At 29.9% G+C, this 20635-nt stretch overlaps 1 protein-coding gene across 1 annotated transcript; it reads right to left on the bottom strand.

Annotated features, from left to right (window-relative positions):
- Positions 1-687: 687 nt before the first annotated feature.
- On the bottom strand, positions 688-19808 carry LOC107437958 (DM4/DM12 domain-containing protein Desiccate). The gene is made up of 5 exons (XM_016050109.3): positions 19731-19808; positions 14618-14983; positions 5537-5810; positions 4001-4181; positions 688-1832 (listed from the first exon to the last, which is right to left on the bottom strand). Exons 2-5 carry the CDS (start codon positions 14969-14971, stop codon positions 1673-1675), a joined length of 969 nt encoding a protein of 322 aa, XP_015905595.3. The 5' UTR covers positions 14972-14983; positions 19731-19808; the 3' UTR covers positions 688-1672.
- Between the last annotated feature and the right edge of the window lie 827 nt (positions 19809-20635).

A 20635-nucleotide genomic window follows, 5' to 3' on the forward strand; every position in this document is an offset into this window, starting at 1 on the left:
AAATAAATTCATTTCACAACATGTAAAAGGAACAACATTAAACAATATATTTACAAACATTTTACAAAAAAAAATTGTATCAGCCTTATTACGCAGATATAAATTCTTGACTTTTAAGATAAGCTCAGATGGACTAAAGCGTTTTTTTAAAAGTATGCTTCAACTAAAAACATTGTTTTAATGCATTGTAAGTTGGTAATAAAATAAAGTAACTATTTCTATTGTTCTTTTGTAAAACCCATCACGCTTATTTAACTAAAGTTATTATTTATAACTAAAATTATTATGTATTTTTTTTAGAATGATGTTATTTTTCTTACAATTTAAGTAAATGAGTTGAAGTTTTTCTTATTGAGTTACTTTTACATAGTAAAATATTTAAGACACATAAAAAATGTCGTTGTTAAATTTTTCATTATTTGTTTACTTTATTATAAACAAGGCTTTTTTTAACGACATAGTCTTTAAAAATCGTTATTTATTTCTGATAAATGCAATTTTTTGTTGCTGATTGTTTAACTAAGTGACATTTTTTTTTCGATATAGAATAGACAAAAAAAATGCAAACATTTCACGACTAACTCTATGTAAACAATTCCTCTTATAGCAGTAGATGTTTTGGAGAATTTCACATGGCCAAACTGTTTGCAGTATTTAAAAGATCATGCTTGAAACTTTCAGAAACTGTTTTCATTTAGTTTTTTTTTTTTTTTTTACCTGTGCAAAATTTGGATCGACCAAAATAGGGAGAGGAAGTTGTAAACTTCTTCCTTGTCTTAATACCCACCTATTTGAAATATTTTTACAGGTAGGTAGGTACTTTATTTACGTCGCACTAGAGTTGCACAATGGGCTATTGGCGACGGTCTGGGAAACATCCCTGAGGAGGATTCGAAGACATGCCATAGCAATTTTGATCTTCTGCAGAGGGGATTGCTTCCCAGCTTTGGTAGTCCGACAACCTGCCCGTGAAGTCGAGCACTTTACGGTCAAACAGTTTAACGAGGACCGATACCGCGTCCCCTCGGTCCCTACGCAGGCTGATCAAAGAAGTCACCCAGCCGCTTACTGAGTGCAGCCAGTGATGCTTGACTTCGGTGTTCTATAGGGAACCGTGTCTTTACGATCAGTTGCGGGATATATATTTTTATAGGATTGTAATATTTATATATAAACGCTTTTAGATGTTAATTTGCGAGAGAAAAAGAGATGTTAATTTGCAAAAATTATTTCAATCGATGAAAATTTTGCACGATATTTGTTTTAAAAACTTCAAGCATGATCTATCAAATTGTACCGTGTAAAATCTTTCAAAACATTTACTGCTCAAAAAAAAAAAAAAAAAAAGGATTTGCATATTAATAAAAGATAAAAAGAAACCCAATAAAGTAACTAATTCAAGGTCTAATATCTCAATATATCAGAATCAATTACTTAATTCTTTAAAACAAAAATATAGTAAATTTTTTTTCTCCCTATTATCTGGGTTTATATAAACGTGAAGCCATATCTCGAACACTAGCGCTATCTTTTGTACAGTATAATATACGGTTCTCTGGCATACAAACTGCAGGTCATAAAAATATAAATGGCAAGTGAAGTAAATCACGGTATTTTCTTTTCTATATACACATTTTGCAGACTTAGCTTTGAGAGTTTTTTAAGTACGCTTTCAATTTCCGCCAAGACTCGAAAGCATTTTCGTGATGGTGGCAGCAGCAACGGGACATTTATTTTGTTCGTTAAAATATTCGCAGTCGCCTCCTGAACCACCAAAATCTCTGGCCTGCGTCAAAGCTCCTTTTACCAGCCATTTTTTGACTACAGGAAGACTGAAATGATAAACAATTATTTTAAATTTATGTATGTGTCACTTAAATCGAGAATAAAATAAATCTTTCTTTTATTGACTAGTTATTAAAGTGTTAGTTGAGTATTATTTCCAGCATCATTTTTTGACTACAGGAAGTCTAAAATTATTAACAATTATTTTAAATATATATGTGTCACTTAAATCAAGAATAAAGTAAATATTTTCTATTGACTGGTTATTAAAGTGCTAGTTAAATATTATTTTCAATACTATTTTTGACTTTTGACGACTGGAAACTAAAATAATAAACTATTTTAAATATATGTTGCGTAAATCGAGAATAAAAAAATATTTTTTATTGACTAGTTATTAAATTGTTAGTTAAGTATTATTTCCAGTACCATTTCTTGACTACAGGAAGTCAAAAATTATTAACAATTATTTTGAATATTTATGTGTGACTTAAACCGAAAATGAAATAAATGGTTTTCATTGACTTAATACTTCATTCACTTAAATCAAGAATAAAATAAATATTTTTATTGACTAATAAATATTAATAAACATATATGCATATCACTTAAATCAGGAATAAAATAAATATTTTTTATTGACTAGTAATTAAAGTGACAATTAAGCATTATTTCCAGTACTATTTTTGGACTAAAGGAAAACTAAAATGATAAGCAATTATTTTAAATATTTATGTGTTACTTAAACCGAAAATGAAATAAATAGTTTTCATTGACTAATTTAATATTATTAAATATATAGGTGTCACTTAAATCAGGAATAAAGTCAATATATTTTTATTGACCGCTAATTAAAGTGTTAGTTAAGAATTGTTTCCTGTACCATTTTTTGACTACTAGAAGACTAAAATTAGAAACAATTACTTTAAATATATATGTGTCACTTGAATCGCGAAAAAAAATAAATTTTTTTATTGACTAATATTATTTTAAATATATGTGAGTCACTTAAATCCAGAATAAAAGAAAAAAAATTTTATTGGCTAGTAATTAGTGTTAGCTAAGTATTATTTCCAGCATTATTTTTTGACTACAGGAAGTCTAAAATGATAAACAATTATTTTAAATATATATGTGTCACTTAAATCGAGAATAAAATAAATAATTTTTTATTGACTAGTTATTAAAGTGTCAGTTGAGTATTATTTCCAGTACCATTTTTTGACTACAGGAAGTCTAAAATTATTAACAATTATTTTAAATATATATATGTCACTTAAATCAAGAATAAAATAAATATTTTTTATTGACTGATAAATATTATGAAATATATAAGTAAAACACTTAAATCAGGAATAAAATAAATATTTTTTTATTGACTAGTAATTAAAGTGTCAGTTAAGCATTATTTCCAGTACTATTTTTGGACTAAAGGAAAACTAAAATGATAAACAATTATTTTAAATATTTATGTGTTACTTAAACCGAAAATGAAATAAATAGTTTTCATTGACTAATTTAATATTATTAAATATATAGGTGTCACTTAAATCAGGAATAAAGTCAATATATTTTTATTGACCGCTAATTAAAGTGTTAGTTAAGAATTGTTTCCTGTACCATTTTTTGACTACTAGAAGACTAAAATTAGAAACAATTACTTTAAATATATATGTGTCACTTGAATCGCGAAAAAAAATAAATTTTTTTATTGACTAATATTATTTTAAATATATGTGAGTCACTTAAATCCAGAATAAAAGAAAATTTTTTTTATTGGCTAGTAATTAGTGTTAGCTAAATATTATTTCCAGCATTATTTTTTGACTACAGGAAGTCTAAAATGATGAACAATTATTTTAAATATATATGTGTCACTTGAATCGAGAATAAAATACATTTTTATTGACTAATATTATTTTAAATATATGTGAGTCACTTAAATCCAGAATAAAAGAAATTTTTTTTTATTGGTTAGTAATTAAAGTGTTAGCTAAGTATTATTTCCAGCCTCAGTTTTTGACTACAGGAACAATAAAATGATAAACAATTATTTTAAATATGTGTACGTCACTTAAATCGAGAATAAAGTCAATCTTTTTTTAATTGACTAGTTATTAAAGTATTAGTTAAATATTCTTTCCAGTACCATATTTTGAAAGTTAAGTAATTTAGCTCGGTGGACAAAAGATAGTGTATGATAGTAAATACTCACTTTATGATATCTTCCACTACATCTGCTGGTGTAGTTGTTCCATCTCGTCCACTTGTACGTTGCTGATAACGTTTGGTGTTCCCCAATGAGCACAGCGCCATCTTCATGCATGATTCGCCATCAATATTGAACTGATTGAGAACACTGTTCACGTTATGGAAGAAATCATCGGCCCCACCACCTGAATAATCATAAAATAACACATTGAGTGAAAAAAAAAACATAATACAAAATAATTAAGAGACGACAATCCAATAGAGAAGATTACATACAAAATTAACAGCGTGAACATCATATACAAACAGGTTTTTGTATTCTGGGAATGTTATGCTTTGAGCTTACTCATTTTATTTCATTTTATAACCGACGTTGAACAGCCGACCATTTTTTGGATTTACTAAGATCATCACACAACCATGGCCAAACACCTAGCCCAATTTTTAAGGTTCTATCTCTTAACGGCCAAGGTAGGAATGTAATGCTATTTTGATTCTACTCTGACGACGTGGACAGTGACTGAACTGGCACCCATCTCTCCATCTTCCACACCACAACCAAGGAGAGGACTTTCAACCGCGACAGATTCAACGTGCACCTCAATGCTTTATCAAGCAGGTTGTTTTGTCGGCTGTAATGATCGAATTCACACCCCAGGCTATCCAACCAGCGGTTCGAGCGAAGCCTAAACCTACTGCGTTCCCGAAACTCTTCATATTTTACGACCATCAAGGTTAAACTTTGTTGCCTTGTAATTTTGAAATCAGAAGACCAAGAATCATGTCTTGCGACCATCAAGGTTAAACTCTACAGCCTTGTATTTTTGAAATAAGAAGACCAGGGATCATGTCCTATGACCATCGAGGTTAAATTCTGCTGCCTGTAATTTTGAAATCAGAAGACCAGGGATCCTATTTTACGACCATTAAGGTTGAACTCTGCAGCCTTGTAATTTTAAAATCAGAAGATCAGGGATTAAACATTTTGGAATACTTCCCTGCGTGGTGAATTTTTTGATGGAACTGACCGTTTTGTGTCACATAAAGAGGAAAACTACGAAAATTTCCCATGGTAAGGGTAAAATCTAGCATATGATCAATTTATCATTGAGGATATTTTAACGTCAGCAATGTCCTATTTTGAGCCGGAAACGAAATTCGAATAGATAAAAACTAATTAGAAATTCCATTAATATCGCAAAAATATTTAATAAGAGTGAGACAGTACAAGCCGTAAAATTGCATTTTTAAAATTTAATATTTAATTCCAGACATCTTTTTCATATAGACGTTCACAATACTCATTATATTGGGTTATTGGTACTACATTTTACACCAAGATTATGAAAATGCATAACGAACGTCCTGTTAAAAGAATGACCCATGTACAGAACCACATTCTAATGCTTAAAAAATTGCAAGCCTGTAAAGCTAATAATAAATTCCATCAAAATATTGATGGTCATTAACATAATAATTAAATAAAATTAAAACTATGAGCTAGTATATATTTTAAATTTTCATCAAAAAAAGCACTTACCATCTCTGAAAGTGTTGCTGTTGAGACTGAAAATATTGCTGACTTTCGGGTAGAGCAAGGCAGCAGTTACAGCCATTGCCGCCATGGTCGCCAGTCCACTACCAGAACCTGTACCAAGAAGATTTGAAGCAATAGTGCCGGTGCTAATGCTTGGAGATCCTCCGAAACCCAAGCCATTTCCAAACAATCCACTCCCAATGGATGGGCTTGCTAAAGCACTGAACATTTTGGCATATGGGACACTGAAGAAAGGCAACTTGAAATCCAAACCAACCTAAAATTAAATTTAAATTAGTGAGATTCGGAGCTATTAAAAAAGGAAAAATCAAACTTGTGACAGGGATAACGATTAGATTTTTCCCCCGAAAGGGAAAAACGAACAAGAACTGTTTACTTTCTTTTTAGATTGGTCGAAGTGTGCATACAGTTAGTTTAAGTAAAGAGCTCTCCTAGCCATTCGTCTAGAGTCGTGGTGGTAACTATGGTTACGAGGTTTAACTATTTCAAGTAGGGGTGTTGGGTTATTATTTAAGACAGGTTTTGACTCTGGTCGGCGAGCGAAAGGGAATCGAGGGAGAAAGAAGCTCCCCTCTATGAAATGTTCTATTTCTTGTTTCCATAGCAGTAGACGATTTTAGACTTCGTGGCGAGGGGAGCTCTTTCTAGAAGACAAACTATATATTTTACTCGTATAGAGATGTTATATTATGTTCGTGATTTTACTTTATGTGTTCATTTTTGTTTTATTGAATTTCTTGTGTTGCCGAAAAGGTATCTTCAATAATCCGTTTTAAGCTTAAACAGATCAAAATCCTTGCTAAATTAATTAAATATTATTTTAAATAGTTGAACCCAAAAGTCAATCCCAATGAAAATATTTTAAACATAAAATGCTACTATCCAAGTAAAAATTTTTGATGGTCTTCCATTGATGGACCAGCATCATGCTGATAGTAACCATCAATAATTCTATCATGAACCATTATATTTTTGATGATAACCAACATAAGTAACCATCACCCCAATGTAGGAATTCGGATTGATTTATGATGGTCCATCATAAGAAAACTAAATTGTTTTGATGGTATATTACTGAGAATCAACAAGAATATCCATTAATGGAATGCATAGTTCATGGAATGTATAGTTGAAACCATCATGGAATGTATAGTTGGAACCATCATGGACCATCACAGATCATCCTGGATTGTTGGTTCATGAGAATCAAACTTCTCTTGATGGGTAACCAACATAGTATTAATTTAGCATTTTCCATCATGGAATGATGGAAGTTTGTTGACATATTAAAAACCATGAATGCATAATGGAAAATGTTGGATGATGGGGATCATTAAATGATGTTGGGCCATTATGAATCACACTGAAATCAACATAAACCATCCAAATGTTTCAATGGGACCATCAAGCATTTTGACTTGGGTACACAAATAAATCACAAAATACTATACAAGTTTGAAATTTTGAAACATTCGTTTAATAAAGCTGTTGTAACTACTGAAATTTTGAACTACTGAACTGTTGTAACTACTGAAATTTTGAAACATTCGTTTAATAAAGCTGTTGTAACTACTGAAATTTTGAACTACTAAGCTGTTGTAACTGCTGAAATTTTGAAACATTCGTTTAATAAAGCTGTTGTAACTACTGAAATTTTGAACTACTGAACTATTGTAACTACTGAAATTTTGAAACATTCGTTTAATAAAGCTGTTGTAACACTAGCTGTTGTAATAATGTGACTTAAATGTCTAATTTCAGACCAGCAGATAGCAAACCTATTGATATAAGTTGAAAAATGATTCTTTTACTTTACTTTTTAACCTCTTTATTACCTCGTTCCACATATGTCGACCTTCACTTCTTAGCTTCTAAAAATACGCCATTAGAAAATTCATGATTTTATCCTCTCTGAAACATTCGCGGACGTTTAAGGTTTTTGGATATTCCAATAGATGGAGAACATGTTAAGTTATTTGGGTAGAATTTCACATGAACAGAAGTGATTTTCGAAAAATAACGCTAAATCCAGCTATTTTCAATCAATTAAATTGATTTCATTTCAAGTTTGATTAATTATAAAACGAGCAACTAGTTTCAATTAGTTAAAAACATTGATTAAGTATTTAATTTACTACAAAGCAATGGCAACTGTTTTCAATCAGTTGAAAATTTAATTACAAATTTGATGGATTACAAAGCAAGAAATACTTTTAATGTGTTTAAAAAAAATGATTATAAATAGAGCAACTATTTTTTAAATGATAACAAAGATTCGATTACACAGTTTGGAACTGTTCCCAGTTAAAAAGATTGATTACAAATTTGGTTGACTCGAAGGCAAACGATTATATTCAATTAGTCTTTTGTCTTTATTTTACTTAATTAAAGATATTGATTACAAAACTAGTAACTATTTATAATTAATTATAAGGATTAGTTATAAAGATTTTTTATAAAGCAATAGTGGCAAAAAAATAAAAAGTAAGTATAAATAAGATAAATTTCCAGACGACATAACGTTTCAAGTTTTTTCACTTTTTCTCTATAGATCTGCATAAAATTTTACTCTATCTAAAATAGAAGCGAGAAGAAAAAAAATTCAACTAAACATTATTTTCCCAAACTTATATGCATAAGAGCTAACATAAAAAAAAAAACTAGCCTCAGAGATTAGAATTGTTTTTTTTTTTTTCTTCTTCTTTTGGAAGCTTCCAATATTTCTACTTCAAATTCGATTTTCGGAAACTTTTTAAGGAGGGAAAAAAAGTGCTGAATTCAGCGTTAAAAACAATTTAAAAACCAGTGTGAAGGCTCAGTTCATAGAGATGGGGGGGGGGGAATCAGACTGCTAACTATTTATAGACTCTCAAGCCAGATATTTTCATCTAATTTATTCATAAGGGAGTATTTTTATTGGTTCGTTTTGAATCTCAAAAGCAAATGGACAAAAATATTTTGATTGTATTATAAAAAGATTTTGTGTGATTATTAGTAGATTTTATTATCTTTATGATAATTTAAATTATTCAGGGTGCAAATTTTTAAACGAATATATAAAAGGAAAGAAATATTATTAAATTGAAAAATGGAAATAATATTGAATAACTGGTCCTCAGTAAAATCTATTTAATATTCGCAATAGAAAATTTTAAAATATATATTTTTTCCCAATAATATTACATTAAATAAATTACTAAACGATATACATTTAAAAAAAATTTTATCAGTATCTCAAATCGAATTTTGAAATTCAAAATAAAATAACCAAATTCAAGAATAAAGAATTATTTTTCTCTGATAACGTGTCTCACAATATATAATGCCTCTTTTTCGAAAATAATAATTCAGCTTATTTTTATTCAATTTCAACTTAAACGGATAAAACTACCTATACTAACATATACAGCAAAAAACATAACCTCAACAGGCTTGCGAATGACATAAAACCTAATTTTAGGACTCATTGATGAAAGATTGAAAAATTTTCATTAACATTAAATGTTTCTTAAATTAAAGTTGAATTTTTTTTTTGTTAATTTATTTATATGTAGCAGTAAACAAATTTATTTTAGACAAGTTTTATGTAGCTAATATTTTAAAAGAAAAAAAAACGTGTATATATATATATATATATATATATAAAGAGAGAGAAAACGAAAAAAATTAATAAGTTTTATAATATCTTATTTTTATAATATTTTATTTATAACTTCGCAATTATTATAGTAATATTAATTTTAATTTTTTGGATTTGGGTAAAAAAGAGGAATATATTTGCTTTGTTGATTTATACAATAAAAGAAATTATTTTAAATTTAATATAAATAAACTAATTACTTGGAATTCTAATTTTTCAAAAAACAGCTATTTAAATGCCATTTTTATTTAAATGAATAGAATTAAAAGAATATGTAATAATGTTTATTTTTCCAAAAAACAGATAGATAAACTCTTTCAAAATTTTATTTAAAAAAAAGGAATAGAAACCCAAGCAATTATATTCTATATTAAATCATTGAGTTAATTGTATGTTATTAATAAATTTATTAAAAGCTTCTTTGTTAATTTATATTTTAAGTTACACCTTAGTGAAAATCCTTTAACGTTAGCTACTAAGTAAACAGAACTGCAAAATAAAAATAAAACATAACACTTCGCTTTTTCCTATTCATTTAAAATAAACTGAAATATATAACGCTATCTAAAAATAATTATACCGACAGCTCAACGCTAGTGATGTTTCCTTATCAGAACAATAACCTAACCTCTAATTTATTTAATAAGGCTGTTTATGAGTTCCCGACAATGAATTTGCTAGAAAAAACAATTTTACCCTCGAAAACGAGATCATCGCACTGTATTCAAATTAGCATTATTTTTTTTAAAAAACGAACGAGTTAAAAAAAAACTGAAAGAGTTAACGAACGCTGTATTGCCCTGGGCTTTGTGTCAGTAATACGCTACTGTTTAAATGACGTAAGAAATGACTGAGCAGGTATTAAATAAGGTTGTTATTCTGAGACTTTATTGATTTCCAGATACTAGATGAAAACAAATAAATCTAAAATAGCATACTAATTTTTTTTTCTTTTATGATTTTATATTATTTTATCCGTCGTTGAACAACCGACCCAATTTTGGGCTTACGACTACTAATGTTCAACTCCATAGCCTTGTCATTTTAAAACCAATCCAGAAGACAAGGAAACTCCTGGATCAGTACCCCCAGAGGTATTGATTTGTTGTGGGAACATGGAGGACTTTGAGACTCGACAGATTTAACGTGCATCAGTCACCATTTACTACACGGGGAGTCTTCGGCCGGCGAGGATCGCACCCACGACCTCTTGGATATGGACCCAGCGCCCTACCGACCAGGCTATCCCGGCCTTTTCTTTTATGATTGTATATTTTTTTTACAATTACATTTTATCACTTTCGTTGAACAGCCGACCCAATTTCGAGTTGACCAATGGTAATTTTGAGCTCAGCCTAGAAGACAAGAAAACTCCAGGGTCACGTTTTGGGAAAAATGTGCGCTTGTGGAGGACTTTTCGATGGAACTTATCCTAATTTACGTTTCATGGGAAGGAAAAATACGAAAACCTCCCATGGTTAGTCTGACGGCAATGGGACTCTAACCAATGATACCACTGAAGATATTTTGCTTCAGAACTGTGGTCAGAGGGAACAGGGTGCGGAATTTGCAGCGACCAGTCACCTCTGGGATTCGAACCCAGTCATCACGTTGGAAGGCGTGTGCTCAACCCCTTGAGCAACCATGTCTGATGATTGTATATTTCATTTTATTTTATAACAGTCGTTGAACAGCCGACCCAATTTTGGGTTTACGACTACTAATGTTCAACTCCATAGCCAAGTTATTTTGAACCAATCCAGAAGACAAGGAAACTCCTGGATCAGTACCCCCCAGAGTTTATGGGAACATGGAGGACTTTGTGACCCGACAGATCTAACGTGCATCAGTCACCATTTACTACACGGGAGTTTTCGTCCGGCGGGGATCGAACCCACAACCTGGTGGAGATGGGACTCAGTACCGTTCCAGCTAGGCCATCCGGACCATGATTATATATTGCAAAAAAGCACTTTTAGCCTCTTTTCATAATGTTTAACCATAATGCATTTCTTGTTCTTTACTCTCGCAATTTACGCGATTAGCATCGTTTGCGCAAATTAACAACCTTAATTCAAGTTAGTTAATACAGTCAAACGGTGAGCTAGGTTCAAATGGTGAGCAGGGTTAATATGGTTAATACCGCCAAATGGCGATATTTTAATAATCATCTTCCTATCATCCAAATTTATTCATTTGAGGGAAGTGAACGAAAAAAAAGCAATATTAAAGTTGTTTTTAATCAATTTTTGAAAATTTTCACAAATGAAACGATTGATGATTTACTGATTTCGGCAACTGTTTTTTTTAATCGTGTCAGATACAAGATTACTGTCCAATTAGAATACAAGAAGTATTCTAAATTTCCAGGATGTTCTTCGAACAAAATTACGCGAATGCAATACATCATTTTCAGAAAGGCAATTCAGAATTTCCTTAAAAATAACTTTACTTCCGCTTAATTTAAGTCAAAAGAAGTTTCGGTTTTCACCAATTTAAACGAAATGAAATATGTTTTTTTTTTTCAAAATATACTTTTACTTTTGCTTGCTCAGCATTGAATTATCTGTATAAAATTCTAAACACTTAATGTTATTGCTTTAAATGTTTGGGAAAATTTTTATATGTTGCTCCTCTTTATTCCCCATTTTTTTAAAGGTTTTGAGTTGACGATTTAACTTATGACGTAGATGCACAGGGTCCCTTTTATGTTTCTTTCCTGATGCTCTAATTACAAGCCCAAAAAAAATTTTGAAGGGGACAGAGCTCGCCTTCTAAGAAGGTAAACCGGGTTCGAATCCCAACGATAGCTGGCCGATACGAATTCCGCATCCAGCTCGCACTGACCACAGTGCTGACGTAAAATATTCTAAGGGGTATATGGTTCTTGGGTTAGAGCCCCTTATCATCAGACTAACCGTGGGAGGTCTTTGTAGTTTTCCTCTCCATGTAACGCAAATGTGGATTAGTTCCATCAAAAAAAGTCCTAGACGAAGACAAACTTCTCCCAGTACTTGATCTAGGAGTTCCATTGTCCTCTGGATTATTCAAAATTACAAGGCTACGGAATTGAACATCAATAGTCGTAAATTCGAAATTGGGTCGGCTGTTCAACGACGGTAATAAAATAAAACAAAATATAAAAATATAGTCTAAGAGTTACTAAAAAAATCTGCTATATTATTGAAATTATATTTGTTCTAAAGTATAAAATCCAAACAAAATCATTATCAATCAATCTTACCAAATCAATCTATCAAAAGCAATCTTTACCAAAATCAATACAAATACATAATCTTAATAGTAAATAGTAGTTTGTGAATAAAGGCGAAGGGAGGCAAATACGTTATGTATTTTTATCTGTGCTAGCTTTGCTACATTGAACTTTCTATAAACGGGAAAATACCTCGACATCACCAAAAGTACTGCGTTAAAGCCGGAGTTACTAGCAGTGCCACCTACATTGTGGCGCTGCTAGTAACTCCGACTTTAACATGGCGCCACCTTCATACTGAATACCAAGGATTAAATTATTAATAAGTGACTGATAGATTAACGCAGGGAATTATAAAGTTATGATGCGTCGAATCCATTTAATTCTAAAAGTTCCCATTTTATTCAAACTCTTAGTAGCCATTTTGCAGTCTGCCAAAGAGAAAACAATGCTTTCAGCTTGTACAATCGTTAAGTAAGTTTTTCTCAGTGGTGACTACATTGATATTTTAATATAAAAATCATCTTTTTTAAAGTTAAAAATAATTATATTATCCATGACGATAAATTAATAATTCAAGTATAAGTATATAAGATGTACTGCCATGATACCTCCCTTATAGAGCGATATCACTCTTAGCATGGAGTTAGTAGTAGCGCCACCTACATTTCATTTTTAAAACAATGTAGGTGGCGTTACTAGTAACTCTATAGTACGGAGGAAGCTGGATCGAATCCCACAAGAACTCCGGATGCGTATTTGTGATGTTTTTCTCTAATCTGTGTAATTTTATCATTATTTTTTTTTTGTTAATTTGATAAGGGATTATAAGCCATCTCTCTCGTGGCTCCCAATAGTCGAATGAATTGCGAACTTCCGTAAATACAATGTAAACCTCTCTGGAGCGACCATTCTCCGTTCCACAGTAAAATGGTCATTGATGGAGGTTGGGCGTTATCAGAGGTTACCTCCATTGACTTCAAAATTGTTATTGAAGGTACATGATTTTTTTGTAAACGATTATAATTGTAGTCAGTGTCGTTTTCTTAGAGTGGAAATGCTACTTCTGTTAGCGTAAAGGCGGGTCGGGGAATAAAATATAGCCTCTATAAAAATGATCCCAATTGATATCACTATGTGTAAAAACAAATTTAGCAATTATGAATATTAAAGCTATTTTAAATAAATAAACAATTATGTTTTTTTGTTTTAGTTTGCATTTAATTTTATAGCCTAAAAATTAGTCAATTTTTAAAAGATGACAAGAGTTTTGTTTGTTTCCGATGCTTGTTTTTTCTACAATAACTTTTTTTTCTTCCTATCTAACTTTCAACTCTAAAAGTAAATCATTGATAGCTTAGCGTACTCTGCTGACTGCAACATGAGGTTGAATCATCAAAAAGAGCTCTCTTAAGAATATTTTCAATACATTTTAATCTACTTAATTTGTCTTAATTTGTCATTTTTTGTTTTTATATTTATTCGTGTTTTCTTTTATGACCTTTTCCGCATTTGGTGCAGAAATTTTCCCGCTCGATTGGACAGGTTTTGATGGTCTATCCTAAAGGTTTTCTTCAACTCGAAGTGTACGGAAAAAAATTCTGTGCCTTCCAAAAGTGGTCGTAAATAGAGGGTGTCTCTGCATACAGGTGGCCTATCCTGGAGGTTTCACTGAATTTTATTCATTATCGTTTTCCCTTGCAATAGTCATATAAGTCAACCAAAGAATTCCTTATATATAAAGTGGTAGTGAAATGACAATTAGATTAATTTAAATTTGTTTACTTTTGCCAGCATTTAAAACCTCCCATGCGCGGCTATCAAATATTACCTATCTGTTTTATTTTTTTTTTGTTATGATGGTAAATGATCACAACTCTTTATTAAACAAAAATAAAACGGTTTACTACGCTTAATTTACTCAATAAGATTCTCCCTTAAGTACGAAAAAAGTTAGCTTTCATGAATGAAATACTGAACACGAATTAATAATTCTCGTATTAAATAGTATATTAAAGTTTTCGTGATAATATTCAAAAAAAAAATTTCGAAACTTTTTAGTTCATAAAGAACAGACTAGACAGCAGACTATAAAATCCTTTTAAGAAAAATAATAATAGAAAAGAAAAAGATAATTATTTTTCCCATTTTTTTGTTGATGATCTTTCTAAATTTATGAACAGCAGAAAAAACTTTCACAAATGCATACCTGCATTCCATCGCTTCCGAAAGTTGGCAACAGTGAAAGCAGACGATTTTCATCGATAGCCGAGGCAGCAGACGATGCTTGGCTAAACCTGTCCTGTGTTTCCTCGTAGGGGGAAGAAATTACGTAGGCGGGCTGGTGCGTCCTGGGATCTTGCTGTTGAGAAGATCCTGGGAAAGTAAAGACTCTGCCTTTGCGTCCATCTTTGGGTGTAATTTCCTTAGCTGCGTCCACGGAAGAAGATTGGCGGCCTTCAGCTCCGATTGGCGTTGGTTCTCCAAATAAAACTTTTTCTTCCGAGAATGCGGTGTGCAAAACAGCAAGTGAAATTAAAGAAAGAATGTATGTAGCCTTCATTTCAAAGCGTTTCTGGAAGAAGAAAAAATATTACTATTGAATCAATAATTAAAAATGTTACATTCAAATTTTTACTTACTGTTAAGTTTTCGTTTCATTATAGTTTTTTTAATTGATTAGAATAAAAGTAAGTTAAAAATACGATAATGCAGCTACTTCACTTTGTAGATTTTTCTTTTATTTTTATGTACGGTGTATGACAATAATCACCGATGTTTGTAGGTAATATCCTCCAACGCCTGAGGTTTTAATGAAATAATTTATCCAGTGGAAATGAAGAAAAGTAGTAATTTGCAAAAACAAGTAGAATTTCTATAAATCTTTTTTATCGAACTTAAGAACATAGCCAAACTTACCATTTGACCTATCCTATGTATGTTTAAAATATTTATGTGTAGCGGTGGGTTGCATTTTTTTAAAATTTAGATAAAATAAAATATTGCTACTAAAAGTAAAAATAATTTTTGAAACTACGGAAATTTCGTAATGTGTTGCAGGATATGGCTTATAACGAACAAAATATTACCTATACAATAAAAAATTTTACTCTACTGATAAAGATAGATCACAAGCATTTTTTCATGCAAAAAAGTCACACATAGTCTGGAGAACGTGGTGGCCATGAAAGAGGTCTGTTGTCGTTGTCTAATCCATCGACGAAGAAACTCGTTATTTAGGAAAACATAAACGTCTGTCAGATAAAGGAAAGGGCATCTACGTTGAAAATTGGTCAACGGATAATCTGCAGTTGTGGTATTAACCACAACTGCAGCACATTAAAGTTGCCCAACCGTATTTCCCACCATTAATCGTAACATGTTTGCAGTGAGTGGAGCAAAAATTTGCTGCATCTCAATTAGTTAAGATATTGATTTTGTTTTTTTGTTTTTTTGGAAAAAAATTTTGATGTTTCTACAACTATGCATTAATTATTTTTATCACGCTCTAAGAAAGAATGTATATTTTTAAAAAAATAATCATTGAACAATATATTTAGTTATATGTCATTGTATGTTTGAAATTCTTTACAGATTTTAAGTTCAAAATAGAGATAACCGTATTATTGATACAGGAAAAAAATATTTCAATATTTATGCATTACGATTTGCTGCTGAGTTGCGTAATATAAACAATTTGTACTTTTTATGCTAAAATTTGCCTTTGTTTTGGAAGAAGTATTTAATAAATTTCTAAAATTTACTTCTTATTTGCGATTTTAGGATCCTTGCTTACCAAAAATTCTACTAAATTCGAATTTCCTTTGGAATGGCCTTGTTGAAAAGATCAAAAACAAATCATTTTCTGCTATAATTAATAAGCTCTCATCATCTTTGAATCAAAATTAGATATCAAACTAAAACGACTAATTTTTAATTCGAATACCAGACCAATACTCATTGTATGCATCACCAGATATCAAACATATGCAAAATTAGATATCAAACTAAAACGACTAATATTTTTTTTCGAATATCAGACCAATGCCTATATATGCATCACCAGCGTGGGAATATGTTTCAAAAACGCAAACGAAGAAACTTGTCACTTTCCTAAATAAAGTTCTGACAAAATTAACTAAATCAAGATGGTTTATACGAAAGCAAGACCTCAAAAAATCTCTTAAAATAGAGCGATTTGACAACCCCGTTGCCAAATTAAACCATAATTTTTTTGGACAAAGCTCTAAAGTGTAGTACAGCAAATTTTAATAATATTTTTCAGTACCAGAACCAAGAAAACGAGAATTTCATTAAATCTATCTTTTTCGTTGATAGGACATATTCAAGACATCAAATTTATATAAAAAAGAAAATAAAAGTTGTGATCGACTTATTACGATCACTGGTCAACCATTGGTCAAGTGCTTTTTCTTTCTGAATTGACTCCTCTAAACGCGACAACATTTCAAATCATGGATTGCAAAAGCTGTCTCCATTGATGTTTGTCGTCGGATTGGTTTTCAAATCCTGCCTATGTACGTGTCTCAAGACGTCACAAAATACTTTTCCTTCTTCAACATTCATATTTATATTAAAATCACCGTCAAGACAGTAATTATACGTTAATAATAAAAATAATATAAAAATACTTCAAATTATTACTATGTAAATGCATTAAAAATGCCTGCCAGTGAAAATGAAAAGAAAAACAGCAGCGGTTGCCATAGCAACGCATGCAATGACGACGCATGCGCAGTGCAGCAGGATATATGTGTGGCTAAGGTACAGAGTTACTTTTTACTAGTGGAGTAAAGTGAATAAAAATTAGACACCCACTATTTGAAGTTGTTGCGAATTAATTTTTTTTTTAGTGGAAGTAAACTAAAATAGAACATTTTTAAACAAGTAGATCATTCAAAAAAAAAAATTCTTGGAACTAATTCTTCTCATATGTATGTGATTAAATTACTTGTATATGAAAGGCGAACACAAAATTCTTTTAATTCTTATTGATTAAAATTTAACTCATAACCCTTGCAACCACTAGGAAAAATGTTTTCTGAAACAGCGGAGAATCCCTAGTAGTTAGTTCTATCGAGTGAGAATTCATTCATCTCTTGGCAATACGCCAAATTGAAATAATAGGAGGTTAATTCTTTAACAGAGAAATAAAAATGTAATTTAAAAGGATTAGAGAACTTTCTTTACCGACTGCAGAATATGGAGATAAAGATATTAAATATTTAAAAAAAAGAATATAATATTTATGTATGTGATTGAAACTTTACATGTGAATAAAAGTGATTGCATTAGTTTTTTTGCAGTGAAAAGGAATGTTGCAGCTGCGCGAATGTTAGTAATATCATATTGGAGAATAATCTCAAATAATATGAAATTTATTTAACAGAGAAAGAAATGTATTAGAAGGATTATTTTTTTTTCTTCAGTAGCGGCATAAGAAGATGAAGATTAACATATTAAATAATTTGAAAAAAAAAATTAAGTTTGTAAGAAGTTTTTTTCAAAAAAATAGAATATTTAAAATAATACATGAAATTGCAAAAAATGTGATTAAAAGAGATATGGTAATTAGAGATAAAATAGCTTGTTTAAAAGTTTAACAGTGAAAAGAACACTGGCTTTTTCGTAATATAGCTGCAAATTTCAGTAGTTTTTTATAAAGAGATTTTTTTTTTAAATTTGTTATAGGCTGGTATTCTTTTTATTAAAAAAAAGATAATACAATAATATATATAATTGAGGATTTAAGCAGAATTATACGAGATTATAAGAGATGTGATTAAGTGAGATCAAAAGTGATTATAAGAGATTAAATAACTGATTTAAAATTTTAACACTAACAGAAACACAGGCGTTTTCGTAATGTAGCTGCAAATTTTAGTAGTTTTATATTACAAGATTTTTTTTAATTTGTTAAAAGTTTTAATCTTTTTTATTAAAAAAAGAGAATTCAATAATATATATAATTGAGGATTTAAGCAGAATTACATGAGATTATAAGAGTTGATGATTATAAATGATTATGAGAGATTAAATAACTGATTTATTTAACAATGAAAAGAACACAGATTGTTTCGTAATATAGCTGCAAATAGCAGTTTTATATTACTGAACTTTTTTAATGTGTTCAAAGTTGGTATTCTATTCCTAAAAAAAGGAGAATACGATAATATATCTAATTGAGGATTTAAGCAGAATTATATGAGACTATAAGAGATGTGATTAAGTGATTATAAGAGATTAAATAACTGATTTAAAATTTTAACTGTGAAAAGATCACAGGCTCCTTCGCAATATAGCTGTAATTTTTAGTAGTTTTATATTGCTAGATTTTTATTTTTTATTTTGTTAAAAGTTGGTATTCTTTTTATTAAATAAAGGAGAATACAATAATATATATATAATTGAGGATTTAAGCAGAATTGCATGAGACTATAAGAGATGTGATGAAGTGATTATAAGAGATTAAATAACTGATTTAAAATTTTAACTGTGAAAAGAACCCAGGCTCTTTCGAAATATAGTTACAAATTTTAGTAGTTTAATATTGCGAGGTTTTTTTAAAAAATTTGTATAAGGTTGGTATTCTTTTTATTAAAAAAGGAGAATACAATAATATATATAATTGAGGATTCAAGTAGATTTACATGAGATTATAAGAGATGTGATTAACTGATTATAAGAGATTAAATAACTGATTTGAAATTTTAACAGTGAAAAGAACACAGGCTCTTTCGTAATATAGTTACAAATTTTAATAGTTTAATAATACGAGGTTTTTTTTTAAAAAAATTGTATAAGCTTGGTATTCTTTTAATTAAAAAAAGGAGAAAACGATAATACATTTAATGGAGGATTTAAGCAGAATTACATGAGATTATAAGAGATGTGATTAAGTGATTATAAGAGATTAAATAACTAATTTAAAATTTTAGCAGTGAGAAGAACACAGGTTCTTTCCTAATATAGCTGCGAATTTTAGTAGTTTTACAATACGAGAATTTTTTGTTTAATTTGTAATAAGCTGTAATCTTTTTTATTAAAAAAAGGAGAAAACGATAATACATTTAATGGAGGATTTAAGCAGAATTACATGAGATTAAAGAGATGTTATTAAGTTATTACAAGAGATTAAATAACAGATTTAAAATTTTAACAGTAATCATGCACTTTCGTATTATGGCTGCGAATATTAGCTGTTTTACATCCAATAATAGGAGAATAGCTAGCTTACTCTAGTAGGAGATTAATTATTTACGAAGATAGTGATGGAAAGAAGATCACAGAACTTTTCTTACCGTCTGCGTCAACTGAAAGGTGAAGATGTGTTTTGACCGTGTCCTAAAAAGAGAATAAGAATACGAAGAAAGAGTGACCGACTTTTTATAGGTTAGCATAGTTTTCATTTCAGCTTTCGATTTTTTTTATAAAGTTTCCCCAATTGGCAACACCCATATCGGAGGGAAAACCGTCTGCCCAAACGAAGAGGATTTCTTTTTTTTTTTTTTTTTGTTCTTTTAGAATAAAATCCGGCACAGTTTTTTTCTTCTGATTTGCTCCACGTTTCTTTTCCTAATTAACTATTTTCTTCTGAGTGACTCAATGTTCAAAAAAAAAAAAAAAAAAAAAAAAAAAAAAAAAAAAAAAAAAAAAAAANAAAAAAAAAAAAAAAAAAAAAACGAAAGTAAATACTTTTTGTTTCGTTTGAAGTAATTACTTTTTCTTTTTTTTTTTTTCGTTCCGTTTCTTTCAATGTGGAATCGGAATATTTCTCACTTTCCAGAAAATTCCTTTTTTTTTACCAAGTTAAAAAAAAAAAGGGGGAACAGTGGCTATGTTTTTAATCAAATGGAAAAAGTGGTTTCTTTTGTCTTTTACAAGATATCAAACATCAAAAGCTTGGTGGTACTTTCGTCTTTTTATATGATTTTTTTACGTCAACTATTAATCAAATATATTTTTTAAACTTAATAATGCCATTTCTTAAACAGGATGAAATATTTTATTTTTCTGCGAATAGTTTCGATAGATTTGGAAAAGGAGCTAGTTGGGATATTTCATGGCAAAGTGGCAAAATTAAAAATGTATATGCTTATAGTTTTTAAGATTATTAACTCAAGATTGTTTTTAGACCATTATTCCATTAATTATTCCATTTTTTTTTTTTTTAAAGGAAGATAACTAAAAAAAAATTTGAAAAAAG

The sequence above is a fragment of the Parasteatoda tepidariorum genome, chromosome 9 (assembly GCF_043381705.1).
Source record: "Parasteatoda tepidariorum isolate YZ-2023 chromosome 9, CAS_Ptep_4.0, whole genome shotgun sequence".
NCBI classification, from domain to species: domain Eukaryota; kingdom Metazoa; phylum Arthropoda; class Arachnida; order Araneae; family Theridiidae; genus Parasteatoda; species Parasteatoda tepidariorum.

What these genes read in the sequence shown, in the direction of transcription:
- LOC107437958 (XM_016050109.3), bottom strand. Translation starts at nt 14,971, where the DNA reads ATGAAGGCTACATACATTCTTTCTTTAATTTCACTTGCTGTTTTGCAC. An exon ending in CAGCAACACTTTCAGAGATG is followed by an intron (nt 4,182 to 5,536) that starts GTAAGTGCTTTT and finishes ATGATTATTCAG; the next exon opens with GTGGTGGGGCCGATGATTTC. An exon ending in GTAGTGGAAGATATCATAAA is followed by an intron (nt 1,833 to 4,000) that starts GTGAGTATTTAC and finishes TTATCATTTCAG; the next exon opens with TCTTCCTGTAGTCAAAAAAT.